Raw genomic sequence first — 14,569 nt, forward strand, 5'->3', positions numbered from 1 at the left:
AGAGCATCTCTGAGACCGGCGTGGGGGAGGGAAAGGGGAGGAAAGGGGACAGTGAACAGATGATACGCGATTACCGCAAGCGGCGGACGCCACCCAGCGGCCAGAATGCAGCCCTGGGGGTCATACTCAGAGAACAGGGAACGCAGCATTCTGGGAGTTGTAGTTCGTGTGCGCAAGAGGCGTGGCGGCTGGCAGGACTGTCGGGTGCTGTAGTCCGACGTTTGTCGGGGGGAGTTACCCTCGTCTGTCGGACCACGACTCCCGTGGTGCCTCTTGGCAGGCCGCGCAGGCGCGTTGGGACGGATCCGTCAGTCCCAGAGTCCGAGAGGCCGCGACAGGGTCTATCAGCTTCTGGGGTCGCCGAGCGGGCTTGTGGCGCGGCTAGGCGACGCGGGGCGGGGCGGCCGGCACAATGTCGAGGCAGGCGAACCGTGGTACCGAAAGCAAGAAAATGGTAACTTTCTGCCATTACCGCGCGTGACTCCGGCCGGCAGGGGAATGGAGGCGCACTGGGAAGGGGCCTGGCGCGAGTGCGGGTGCGGTGGGGAAAGACCTTCTGAGACCTGTGGGACGGGGAGACCGCCCGGTGGGTCAGTCCAGGGCGTCCCGGGCTTGAGGCAGGTTGGAGGACCGCTGGAGTAGCTCGTGCGAGGAGACCGCTCCCCGAGGCCTGAATGCCGCTGTGCGCTGAACCAACAACAGCGACGGCAGTAAATAGCAGTAACCACCACTGACTGGCCTCCTAAGCGTGTTAGGCACAGGACCACCTGCTTGACGTACACCACCTCACTTGATCCGCAGAGTAACACTACTAGGGGGATAATGTTATGCCATTTTACAGCTCGGGGGTTATGTAACTTGCCCACATTTACACCCAAGAAGATTAGGATTTGAGCCCATGCCTATCTAATTCCAAAGCTAATGCTTCGGACTGCTAGGCTATGTTCTCTCTTACACTGCTGTGGACATTGCCAGAAGTGCTTAGATGTTGGTCTTGTTAAAAAGGAACTTTCTATCCAGTAGAGTAAGAAGTGGGCCAGGGTAAGTAGTGAGTGAAGGGGCTGTATGATAGTGGGAAGGGCCTTGGTGGCTTCTTCCTTCTGGTCCTGGGAATAGCGAGACACCACATGGTCTCATAAAGTTGAGCTGGATCTGGAGAGTAAGTTAGATAGCATTTTTCTCCAAGCTAAGGGGCCTTCCTGGTAAGTGTTCGTTTTCTGTGGCATATTCTTCTTTCAGAATTGCTTATGCCACAGTTTTGGGAATTTAAAACAGCATCTGGGCTGTGGGTGTAGCTCAGTGAGAGAATGTGTGTGCAGGAGGCCCTGGGTTCGCTCCCTAGTTCCAAAACCAAAAAATAATTCAGTACTTGAGGATGCATGCTGGATAGGTGAGAGATTGTAGGTTGACACTCTACTCTTATACCAGCAACAGTCATCAAACATGGGCAGCAGGAGTCAGGAATGGTGACACACACCTGTAATCTCAGTGTCTCAGGAGGCAGACACAGGAGAATCACAATTTGAAATTAGCCTCAGCAACTTATTGAGCCCCTCTCTCAAAAATAAATAAATAAATAAATAAATAAGGGCAGGATATGTAGGTCAATGGTAGTGCATCTCTGGGTTCAATCCCAATCCCTCTGAGATCTCTTTTGAGATGCTGATGATAGCAATGTCTCTTCTCCCCAGATATATTTAATGTACAAATATACACAGGGGCTGGTGCTTGCCTAGCAAGTTGGGTTTGATCCTCAGCCCAGAAAAAATAAAAACAAAAACAACAAAAATCTGAAACATTTATTTATATTTTCTGGGGATTTTTTTAACCCCTGAAAGTACTCATGAGTCACTGGTTAAGAATTTCTGTTTGTCTGGGTATGATGGAACATTCCTGTAATCCCAGGGAGGGGCTTGGGAGGCTGAAACATTAGGATTGCAGGTTTGAAGCTAGCCTCAGCAACTTAGTGAGGCTATAAGCAATGTAGTGAGACCTTGTCTCAAAAAATAAAAAGGGCTGGGGATGTGGCTCAGTGGTTAAGCACCCCCTGGGTTCAATCCCTGGTACCAAAGAATTAAAAAAAAAAAAAAAAAAAGAATCTGGGAGCTGGATATGTAGCTCAGCTGGATATGTAGCCTAGCAAGGCCCCAGGTTCAATCCCCAGCACTTAAAAAAAAGAGGGGCTGGGGTTGTGGCTCAGCGGTAGAGCACTTGCCTAGCATATACGAGGCCCTGGGTTCAATCCTCAGCACCACATAAAAATAAATAAATAAAATAAAGGTATTGTACCTAATTATAACCAAACAATAAAATATTTTTTTTAAAAAAAGAGATAAAATGCTGTTTGGGGGAAAACACCAAGAGTTTATTATAAGAATAGAATATTTTCCTAGGAAATAGTATCAAGTAGAGGAAAATGCATGGATATTGGTTGGAATTCTGGCTTACTGGATTGATTTCTCAGTTTCCTTACCTATGAAAATCCCAGAGGCTTGGGAGGCTACCTAAGATTAAATGAGATAGTGTAAAATTCAAGAAGTATCCTAAATGTTTGTTTCCTCCTTTTCCTATGATATGAGCAGAGAGACATTCCTTAGTTTTCATATCTTGCTTTCATTTTTGTACACTTTTTTCCACCTGAAATAATTATTGAATATATCTTTAATATCATTTTAGCATGAATTTGTAGTTTCCACCTCCCCCAACTTAGTATTCTTCATTTCATGAAGTGAGGTAGTTGGAGAGGGGCAGCAGCATTCTCCTCCCCTCAAGGCCCTTTTTACTGCTGTTTTTCTACCCAGATAAGTGTACCTTTCCCCACAGTAATTCAGCCCACTCCTCATTCCATTCACAGTTACCCCGATGTTATATCCTCAGAGAGGCCTTCCTGGGATACCTGGCTGGTTCTCTATCCTCTTTCTCTATGCTGGTTTTCTGCAAAGCACTATTTCATTTTAAATGATTTTTCACTGTAAGTTATGTATTTGCTTATTTATTGTCAGTCTCCTTCAGGAAATGTAAACTCCAGGAGGGCAGAATTTGTTTTGTTCTGTGCTCCATTCCCAGCACCTAGAATGATGCCTGTAGTAGGCAATCAATATTTATTTGCTGAATGAATGAAATGAAGGCTTGAGTGTGTCCTCTCATTCAGTTTCTACTGGTGCCTACTCAGGACTTGTCACATGATTTTCTTTGTGGCCACCTGGTTTTGACACACTCCTGTCTTCTCTGCTTTGGGACTCTGCCCTTTTAGTGGCTTTCTTTCCAATCAGCCCAGCCTTATGCTAATTACTGTTTTGACTTAAGTCTTCTGAGACCTAAATGGTTGGCAAATAACTAGATCTCTGCTTTTTTATCTGTATTATCAGAAATGGTTTATTGTCCAGCAGACTTTACCTGAGCCCCAACTATTTGTAAAGCCCTGTGCTGGGTGCTGTGGGAGATGCGGAGATAATGTCCTATTCCATACCTTGAGAATCATGTATGGAATACACAAACATATACACAACACAGGGATATAGCACTGCCTGAAACTGATTCCTGGTTTCATCACTTATTTGCTTTGTGACTTTGGGCAAGTTTCTTTGTTGTTCTGAGCATCAGCTTCACTATCTTTTTGTTTTGTTTTGTTTTTGTTTAAATAAAGAAGTTAATAATAGTACTTATTAATGTTATAGTGTTGTTTTAAGGATTAATTGAGGGAATGTGTGTAAAGCTAGCACTGTAACAGTGACCTAGAACAAAGGTAACAATGTCATCTAGCATCCTTGTTAGTGAAGTTATTAGCCTTCATACTTTATATAAGTGGTTGGCTCCAGTGTCTCTATTCTCCAGAGCTCAGGTGAGTGAGTGCAAAAGTAACAGTATTTAGAGTCTCCAGGACTGGAGGCCAGAGAATAAGAGAGGGTTGGACCTAATCTTTTTTTTTTTTTTTTTGTAGCAGGGATTGAATTCGGGGGCACTCAATCACTGAACCACATCCCCAGCCCTATTTTGTATTTTATTTAGAGACAGGCTCTCAGTGAGTTGCTCAGCGCCTCACCATTGCTGAGGTTGGCTTTGAACTTGAGATCCTCCTGTCTCAGCCTCCTGAGCCTCTGGGATTACATGTATGCGCCACCGTGCCCAGCTGGACCTAATCTTTTTAGGAACCCCAGCTGCTCAAAGGGATTCACATTGGATTACCTGTTTTGACAAAAAATAGTTTGACTCTTGAGCCTTAACTCTAAATATCAGCCACCTTAAGGATATTGGATGTCTTTTTTGGGGGCACTAACTACAAGGCCTTCTGAGAACTATTACATGGTGGCTCACTTTAGGGTAGGGCTTAGTTTAACTTACTCTGCTCAGGTTGGGAATGAAGTACTTGGAGATCCTGTTAACTGCCGTAATTCCTGTGTTTTGTTTTTTTTTTTTTCTGTCTGTGAAACATAACTTTAAGTCCATTATGTCATTAGATTCTCCAAACAACCCTATGACTGGCATGACAAGGTTTTTACTGTTACTGTTTTTGTGAGAGGAGATTGAGGCTTACAAAGCAAAGTGATTGTGAGGTAGTAAGTCCAGACTTAGATCTTCCTAGTTTTCTTTGTGCTTTTTTAATTGTTAGAAAGTTTCTTATATTGATTCAAAATCTCTCTTCTTATTACTTGCTGTCCTGGAACATACTTCAGGGTGCTCTCTGGCACTGTACCACATAGAAAATAATAGTGCTGAGGAATATAGCTCATAGAGCAATTACCTCGCATTCATAAGGCCCTGGGTTCAGTCCCCAGCACCATAAATAAATAAATAAATAAATAAATAAATAAAAATATAGTAGTGTGTTTTCTTGAATACTTACTATGCAGCAGATATTCTGTGTACATTATCTCATTGGAATTGCACAGTTACCCTGAAGGACAGATAATTTTGGCATCATTTTACAGATGGGAAAAACTGACATTTGAAAAAAGTAAGCATTGGTTAGAAAAACAAACTTTTTACAGGACAGTGTTCAACTATAGAAGACATTTGAATCTCAGTTATTTAAGTGATCATCTATAAAATGGGTACAACTAATATTGGTTCTGCTAGTTTGGGTCTCATAGTTATGAGGGTCAAGGAGATAAGAACTTCTGAAGACATTCTAAAAATTTAAGTGTTAATGATCATTGCTATTAAATATAATTCAAAGCCATCAAATTATAAGTGTTGCAGCAGAAGAGATTCATGTTTCTTATATATATATATATATATATATATATATATATATATATATATATAAAATCTTTTTTAAGAATTCAACCTTTATTTTGTTTATTTGTTTTTATGTGGTGCTGAGGATGGAACCCAGAGCCTCACCCATGTTAGGCAAGCACTTTACCACTGAGCTACAACCCCAGCCCAGAGATTCATGTTTCTGTTGATGGAGTGGAATGTGGTACTTAAGTTCAGTGAAGAAATTGGACTAGTTGAATTAGCTGACCTTTATGGCCCTATGGGAACATTTGTTTTAAGGGTTATAAGGTCCCAAAATCCAGATCTTTAGACTCCATACCTCCCCGTTTCTTCTCTGATTTCCTCTTCTCTCTCTTGCTCATTTCTCTTTACTGACACTCTTACTCAAACACTCAGACATGCCAGGAATACTCCCATCTTGGTACATTTACACTTAACCACCTAATTTTTTAAAAAATATTTTTTTAGTTGTAGATGGACACAATACCTTTATTTTATTTTTTATGTGGTGCCAGGGATCGAATCCAGTGCCTCACACTCTACCACTGAGCCACAACTGTGACCCAACTACCTAATTTTTTGGGGGGCGGGCTCTGGGGATTGAATTCAGGAGTGCTTTGCCACTGAGCTACATCCTCTGTCCTTTTTATTTTTATTTGCTTGAGATAGGATCTCTCTTAAGTTGTTGAGGTCCTCATTAATTTGCTGAAGCTTGTCTCAGACTTTCAATCTTACTGCCTCAGCCTCCCAAGGTGTTGGGATTCCAGTTGTGCACTTCCGCTCCTGGCTCTGCCTAGAATTTTTTTCACCCAACTATCTTCATGAATTACCCATACCTCCTTTAGGTCTTTACATAAATGTCACCTTGGCAAAGCCTTCCCTGACTACTTATTAAAAACTAATATCTGCCGGGCACAGTGGTGCACGCCTATAGTCCTAGAACCCCCAGAGGCTGAGGCAGGAGTATCACAAGTTCAAAGCCAGCTTTAGCAATTTAACAAGGCCTTAAGCAACTTAGCAAAACTGTCTCAAAAAAAAAAAAAAAAAATTAATAGAACTGGGATGTGGCTCAGTGATTAAACGTCCCTAGTTAAGTCTCTTGTACAAAAAATAATTGAACAAGTGGGGGATAAGGAGGTCAGCAGAATACAACTGACCCTAGGATTGTTGTATGTATACACATGGATGTATAACCAATGTGATCTTGCAATCTGTACATGTGGAAAAATGAGAATTCATACCCTATTTGAATCAAATGTATGATGTGTCAGGATCATTGTATTGTCTTGAGCAACTAATAAAAAAATAATTAAACAAATAAAAACTAACATTCTCCAAGATAAATGAACATAAACACTCCCTAATCTACTTTAGTGCTTTATTTTTCTTCGTAGCATTTATCACCATCTGTAAAATTATTTTTTTTTTAATTTATTGTTGATGGACTTTATTTTTTTTATTTATTTATATGAAGTTCTGAGAATCAAACCTAGTACCTCACACATGCTAGGCAAGCATTCCACCATAACCCCAGGCCAAAACCATATTATTTTTTAATTTTATTTATTTGTCTATATTGTCTGGTATATAGTAAATGTTGAATGAATGATTTTCTTTCTATGTCATAACCCCCTCAGTATTTTAAAAATATGAAGACCTTTAAGTTATATATTTATGTTACTATTCCAAAAAGGCTTGATTCACAGTTGGAAGATGAGGCAGATTTGCAGACTTGAGAGAGGGTATGGAGAACCTGAGTCAGGGATCACAGATCCCAGGCATATTGATTTTGTCGCCATGGACAGATGTGTTCAGGACCCTGATTTTTCTTATCAGTAAATTGAGAGCAGCTGTATGTGTAAGGTGCTTGATATTATCATGATATGCATGTTACTTGGCATCATGGTGGGCTGAGGCTCTTGGAGTCGCTGTCCAAGGGCTTATTAATAATGAAAGGAAAGCTCTCCTGATTTAATGCAGTGGTGCCAATTCTCTAGACTGGTAACTGCTGGATGGTCTCCATCCATTCATGTCCAGGCCATTCTAGTGCCAAACTTAACTTTACTGAAAATTCATTCCCCTTCTTAATAGCTTCCCTTTAGTTGCCATATTTGGTAAATGGTCTCTTGGAGACACCCTGATCTGACTGTTTTAGTTCAGTTCAAAGAGCTTCCAGATCGTGAAATTGATTTTCTTTGACTCTAGTGCTGTTAAGGCTTTTTTATTTTCTGTTTATTTTTGTTTCTGTTGAGGGAGGGGCTTGTTAATATGGCAGCTTTCGGGGCTGGAGGTGTAGTTGAGTCGTTGAGCTTTTACTTAGTATGCAGGAGGCCCTGAGTTCAATTCCTAGCACCCCTATGTGCACACACACACAGTGCAGTTATGGGGAGTAGTGGATACAATGAAATTGGCTAGGAATTTTTGCCCCCCCCCCATTGTTTTTCTTAATAACTAGCTGTGTTTGACTTTGGGAAAATTAAATCATTCTGATCTCAGTGTCCTCTCTGAAGTGGAATTAAGTCTGCCCGTTTCCGCTTTACTGAGTTGTCATTGGTTAGAAAATGAGATGAAGAAAAGGAGTGTGCAGGATGTAAGGAGAAGCATTCAAATTATTATCACTGGCAGACCCCGCCACCAGGCCACGGCGATGCAGTGAGGGGCATTGTGCTGCGAGAGCTGGGCCTAAGCATATCTTGGACTTTCTTCCCCAGAAGACTTGAAGACAGAAAGGTTTTTGCCTCAACTCTGACCCAAGCCTCCCTGCCTGCTCCTTTCATTCTGTGGTCTTGGTATTCCTTTTACCTTTCACATCTCTCTGTTTCTTATTAGGTAGGTGGCAGGATTCTTTTATTTATTTATTTATTTATTTATTTATTTATTTACTTAATTATTGGTTTTAGGTGGACACAATATCTTTATTTTATATTAGAGAGAGAGTGAGAGAGAATTTTCAATATTTATTCTTTAGTTCTCGGCAGACACAACATCTTTGTATGTGGTGCTGAGGATCGAACCCGGGCCGCACACACGCCAGGCGAGGGTGCTACCGCTTGAGCCACGTCCCCAGCCCTATTTTTTATATTTTTTATTTTTCATGGTACTGAGAATCAAACCCAGTGCCTCACCCATGCTAGGTGAGCACGCTATCATTTGAGCCACATCCCCAGCCCCCTTTTATTTATTTTCTTTTGTAGTACTGGAGACTGAACCTAGGGTTACTTTACCACTGAGCTACATCTTCAGTCCTATTTATTTTTTAATTTTTTTAAAAGTATTTTTTAGGTGGACACAGTATCTATATTTTATATTTATGTAGTGCTGAGGAGCAAACCCAGTACCTCAAGCATGCTAGGTGAGTACTCTTCCACTGAGCCACAACCCCAGCCCTTATTTTTAAATTTTGAGACAGGGTCTCACTACATTGCTGAGAGTCTTGCTAATTTGACGAGGCTGGCCTCCCAAATATTTGAGGTTGCAAGCATGCCCATCATACCTGACTAGAATTCTTTATTCGAGAAAGAGTTTCTATTATTTTAACTGAGGTTGTAATGGAAACCAGTTCAGGTGAGTATTGTGTTCAAGTGTACAAAAGATTGTATTTCTTTTAGACTTATCCCTTTTTTGGAAACATTCCAGCTGGGAATTAGGAGGAACATTATTTTTTCCTGTGCGGGTGACTTTGGAGAGGGGTTGTCTTAAGGGCAACGGGTTTCTTTAGGAATTCCCTCCTTCCCTGTGGACTGGTCGCTGGGTCCCTGGCTGCTTCTGGATGCAGCCTTGGGAGTGCAGCTTAACTCTAGCTTGGGGCATTCATTCTAAGGTTTGGGAAGGCATTCTTCAGAGCTGAGGCTAGTTTGTGAAGGTTTTCTTCAGGTCTCTTTCACAGAATCTTAAGTGAGTGTGTCAGCTTCCACATTGGATTCTGGTGACCTGTGCTTAAGCTTAGCGGCTGTGGTAGAGACTTGGGTTGGCAGAAGCACCCCTTGGTGTGTTGAAAGAATGACTGCCCAATATATGAGGTACCTTTTACACCTGTTTTGCAGTGGGTCTATCTTCAGCCTTGGTATAGTGACCTTGGGTCCCAAATTCCCTGATCAGCCCACAGGGGATGAGGTTTTTTCCCCACAGGCAACCATGTGATCTTCCATTGAATCCTGACATTTGCATCGAGGTCGATCCAGATTCTCACCACACTGTCTCTTTTGTGCTGCTTGGTTCTGATTGCCTTTTGAATCTCTTTTAGAGCTCTGAGCTCTTCACCCTGACCTATGGGGCTCTTGTCACCCAGCTGTGCAAGGACTATGAAAATGATGAAGATGTGAATAAACAGCTGGACAAAATGTGAGTGAGCACCTTTGCAGGAGAGACAGAAATGGGGCTCCCCAGCACCCTGAGTTTACATTATACTTAGAGCCATGAGCAGGGTCTTCTCTCTTGTAGCCAGCATCTGGGTTACAGTTTACACTGAGCTCATTTATTGGAATGTTTTGAGATTGTCCCCATTTCCCCTTTACCAATAATAGCCTATGTTCAGACATAAGATGTTTAGACCCATAATATTCTTTTAATTTCCTTCCCAGGGGCTATAACATTGGAGTTCGACTGATTGAAGATTTTTTGGCACGGTCAAATGTTGGGAGATGCCATGATTTTCGGGAAACTGCTGATGTCATTGCCAAGGTCATTATCCTAGGCCACCTGTCCATGCTGAAAGATTGCCATTGGGAGGCACTGCTTACCATTTTCTCTGCCCCAGGCCCTTAATTTCCTAAAAGAAACCTTACTCATGGTTTGGGAAGAGCAGATTATAAAAAAACAGGAAGAGTAATTGGGATCATTCCTGTGGATTAAAGCCCCACTGAAATTAAAGCCAGATGATCTCTGTGAAGGTACAGGAGTAGCATGGAGGTTAAGAATATGGACTTTGTGCTGGGCGCTGTGGTGCATGCCTGTAATCCCAGCAAGTCGGAAAGTTGAGGCAGGAGGCTTGCAAGTTCAAATCCACCCTCAGTAACTTAGCAAGACTCTATCTCTAAAGAAAATATTTAAAAGGGCTGGAGATGTGGCTCAGTAGTGGTTAAGCACCCCGGGTTCAATCCCTAGTACAAAAAAAAAAAAAGAATATGGACTTTGGGTTTAGTGCAGTAGTGTACAACTATAATCCCAGCAATTAAGAGACTGAGGCAAGAGGACTGCAACGTTGAGGCTAGTCTCGGCAACCTAGCAATACCATGTCTCAAAATAAAAAGGACTGGGGGACGGAGTTGTGGCTTAGTGGTAGAGCACTTGCCTAGCATGCGTGAGGCACTGGGTTTGATCCCCTGCACCACATAAAAATAAACAAATAAAGGTATTGTATCCAACTACAGCTTAAAAAAAAAAAAGGATTGGGGATGTAGCTAAGAGATAGAGCACCCCAAGGTTCAATCCCCTGGTACCACCAAAAACAAATAAATAAGTAAATAGGCAAAAACTATAAAAAGGGCTGGGGATGTTCCCGTGTTTATTATTTGTGGGTTCTTGTGTAAGTTGCTTTTAACATCTTTAATTACCAGTTATCTTTAAAATGAAGAGCTACCTCACATGATTGTTGTAAGAAGTAAAATTATGGACACAAGCATTCAGGTAAAATAAATGCACTTAGCATAGTGTTATGCTTATAGTAAATGTTTACTGTTATTAACATTAGTGCTGTTATTAATATTATACTCTGTATTATGGTATAATAAATGCTAGAGCTTCCACAGCTCTGTGATGTCAGGTATCTCAGAAAGAGTTCTTTGAATTGTAAGTTCTTTCAGTTATAATTGGCCATACCTGAAATCTTCAAGAGAATTGACAGTGGAGAGAGCTTTAGAATTAGGAAGTGGGTAGGGAAGGAGGTCTTGAAAGTAATTCTGTCCCGGTGACCTGTATTCACCTTCAAGGAAGTGAGTTCAGGTAGCACAGACAGAGGTCAGGGAGTGGGATCAGCACCTCTCGGCACTCAGATGCTGGTTCAGGGTAGCTGCCCCTGTCAGAAGATTGCTTCTCCCTTCCACTGAGAAGCGCAAATAGATGCTGAGTTGTTGCTTAATTTATGATTGAAGGGATACGGTTGTGGAATCTTGGGTGGATGTTTCTCGTTTTTTTGCCCTGAATTCCTAAGGTGTCATCATCTTTCAGAGACCAGTTTTATTCCTGAGCTACTGTTTCTCTCCTTTGCAGGCCTGATGCCTTCACTATTGTACAGTTTCTGCTGTCCTTCCCCATAGTGCTATTGTGTGTTCCCTGAACAGGTGGCGTTCAAGATGTACTTGGGCATCACTCCAAGCATCACTAATTGGAGTCCAGCTGGTGATGAATTCTCCCTCATTTTGGAAAATAACCCCTTGGTGGACTTTGTGGAACTTCCTGATAACCATTCTTCCCTTATTTATTCCAATCTCTTATGTGGGGTGCTTCGAGGAGCCTTGGAAATGGTGAGTTTCCAAGTTTACCTTCTGCAACACCTAAGATGCAATAGGGTCTTGAATGAGAGAGAGAAAGAGAGAGCGAGAGAAGGGGCTTTGGCTCAACCCAGCCCTCTCTGCTTACAGTGGCCATGTTACTGATATAGGATTCAAGATGGACATCTCTAGATGATGATGATCCTACCTACAAGGCTGGGAACTGGTGCTGTCAGCCGCCTAGTCTAGGCATATCCCTTCCCAAATTGACTTACTTGGCCAGCCTCATTCCTGAGTTTCTCCTTATGGGTTAGGGCCACTGTCTTCTGCAGTGGAACATTAGACCTGGCCACCCTGTCCTTGTAGAAAACCAGCCCTCCTTTTTGGACTACTGTGGGTGTTGTCAATTATAGCCCCATCCCCAGTGGTTCCCCAGAGTCTTTGGCTAGGCATCTGGTCCTTCATCTTCCCACTGTCCCCTAGGTCCAGATGGCTGTGGAGGCCAAGTTTGTCCAGGACACCCTGAAAGGAGACGGTGTGACAGAAATCCGAATGAGGTTCATCAGGCGGATTGAAGACAATCTCCCAGCTGGAGAAGAATGATCATTTTCAGGACTTGAGGGTAGCCAGCAGGAGCGTTTGTTGGAATAAAAAAGGATCCAGTGCTCCTTCTGCCCTCTGGTACTCAGTGACTCTAACACGGATGTTATATATTCTTAAAATCTTGTTTCCATTCTCCATGCTAATAAAGAGCAGACGATACAGTCCAGTTACCCCACAAGTATGCACATTCAGAAGGGAGAAATTCTTTGCTCCCTTTCCCTTCAGAGGGGGCTGGATATAATTGTCTTTGGTTGGACTAGAAGGAGCTCAGACCATTTTACATTCCTGTGTGAATTTTCCAAAGCAAAACCCACTTTGACCCCATTTAGAGAAGCCTGGCACATCTATCCCTGGGCCTTCATAGAGCCATTGGCAAATGTCTGCAGGGAATCCAGGCTTGTGGGGTAGAGGGTGGAGGGTTGGGAGAAGGGTGGGTAGGAATTGCTAGCTGTAGTGTGACATGCTGTAGTGCTTGCCAGGACACAGGAGCCAGTAATGCCAGAAACACCGACTTCTGGGAAGCCACCCAGGTCTCATTCCTCCCTGCTGTTTGGAGGCAATGTCTCCTCTTTTTACAGAGGATCCATCCTTTTTTCTTACAAATTCTTCAATAAAGACACATTCTTGAGTGAAATCCCAATCATGTCCTATTTTCTTTCTGCTCAGCTATGCAAGGTTTGACTAGAAAGACCATGTAAACCATGGTGCCAGGGTAACACTGAGCACTTATCGCATGTTGGACACTGTACTGAACACTATATGTTATCTAGTTGACGGTAATTCTATTTTCAAAGGGGAGGCCACAAGTTAGTTGTCCAAGGTCATGAGTTATTAAGTGGGGATGCCAGGGTTTAAAGCTGGACCAAACTCAAAGCCCATGCTCTTTTTTTTTTTTTTAATATTTTAATATTTATTTTTTATTTTTCGGCGGACACAACATCTTTGTATGTGATGCTGAGGATCGAACCCGGGCCGCACACATGCCAGGCGAGGGCGCTACCGCTTGAGCCACATCCCCAGCCAAAGCCCATGCTCTTGATTTTTTTTTTTTTTTTTTTTTGAGGCCTGGTTAACATTTGGGGGGAGAGGGGAGCAGGCCTTCAGCTCCCTCTCCCAGTTTCTTTTTTTTTAATATATAATTTTTTTTAAGTTATAGGTGGACACAATACCTTCATTTCATTTATTTATTTTTATGTGATGCTGAGTATTGAACACAGTGCTTCACACATGCCAGGTAAGCCCTCTACCACTGAGCCACAACCCCAGCCCCCTTCTCCCAGTCTTACTGAGTTTTTAAAGGTAGGAAGCAGAGGTTGCATTAGGCCATATTTGGTAGCACTGTTCTTGGAGTCAGCCTAAGGCCTTGAGTTCAGATAGGTTGTTGGGTGGAAATGGGGCTCTGAGCCTTCAAAAGTTCAGTGGACAAGTCTGAGTCAAGGGGGAACCAGTTGTAGATGCATTGTGCTCAAAGTGTGGTTTGGTTGTGCAAGGGTAGCACCGGGTTCTGAGACCCCAGGAAAAGGGGGAAAGTTGCACAGGACTTGCCTCCAACTAGGTTAGGCCTCTGGAAAGTTATCGTCACTTCTATGTGAATAAAGTATAGGGAGGCTTATCCTCTAGGATCCTTTTCTTCTCTGAGTCTCTTAATCTTTTTCCCTTCAGATAAAATCTGGGGTCCCATGTTCTCTCTGATGAGGATGCTCAGCCACCTGTGTGTGATGGGGAGAGAAGAGAAGTTCAATGGATTAGACAAAGGGGAATAAAGGGAAGGGAGAGAAGAAGAAAGTAGAATGAATTAGATAGAACTTTCCTGTGTTTATGAATACAAAACCAGTGAAACTCCACATCATGTACAGCCATGAGAGGGGAGATCCTAATTAGGATTAGTTCTAATCCATGTATGTATAATATGTCAAAATATATTCTATTGTCATATATAAAAAACCAATGATGAATTAAAAAATAAAATCAAAGGCATTTTCTTACATAAATAAATACCTTTAGAAAAATCTGAGGCCTCCTCTTTTGGTCAACTGTATCCTTAGTGCCCAGGATAAAGCCGGGTCTAGTCACACCCGAGCTGAATGGATGAATGAATGAGGTTGAGGGAATGAACGTTGGGGCCCAGATGTGGAAAGCTTTGTGTAATGTCTGGACTCTGCCAAAAAACAGCTGCACCACCCTTTCCCTTCCCTCCTCCCTGTGCCACATTCTACTTTCTAGCAGCCATTTATATAGCATGAGGTTTTGAGCATTTCCTTTCCCAGAGTTAGACGTGGGCACTATTACAGATTGGCTAGCTGTGGAAATAAGGCCCC

General features: G+C 42.5%; 1 protein-coding gene across 1 annotated transcript; it reads left to right on the top strand.

Annotated features, from left to right (window-relative positions):
• The first annotated feature begins 272 nt into the window (after positions 1 to 272).
• Positions 273 to 12,891, top strand: Trappc3 (trafficking protein particle complex subunit 3). The gene is made up of 5 exons (XM_076860753.2): positions 273 to 454; positions 9,464 to 9,561; positions 9,801 to 9,900; positions 11,499 to 11,681; positions 12,132 to 12,891. Exons 1-5 carry the CDS (start codon positions 413 to 415, stop codon positions 12,249 to 12,251), a joined length of 543 nt encoding a protein of 180 aa, XP_076716868.1. The 5' UTR covers positions 273 to 412; the 3' UTR covers positions 12,252 to 12,891.
• Positions 12,892 to 14,569: the final 1,678 nt, after the last annotated feature.

Source organism: Callospermophilus lateralis, chromosome 7 (assembly GCF_048772815.1).
Source record: "Callospermophilus lateralis isolate mCalLat2 chromosome 7, mCalLat2.hap1, whole genome shotgun sequence".
Taxonomy (NCBI): domain Eukaryota; kingdom Metazoa; phylum Chordata; class Mammalia; order Rodentia; family Sciuridae; genus Callospermophilus; species Callospermophilus lateralis.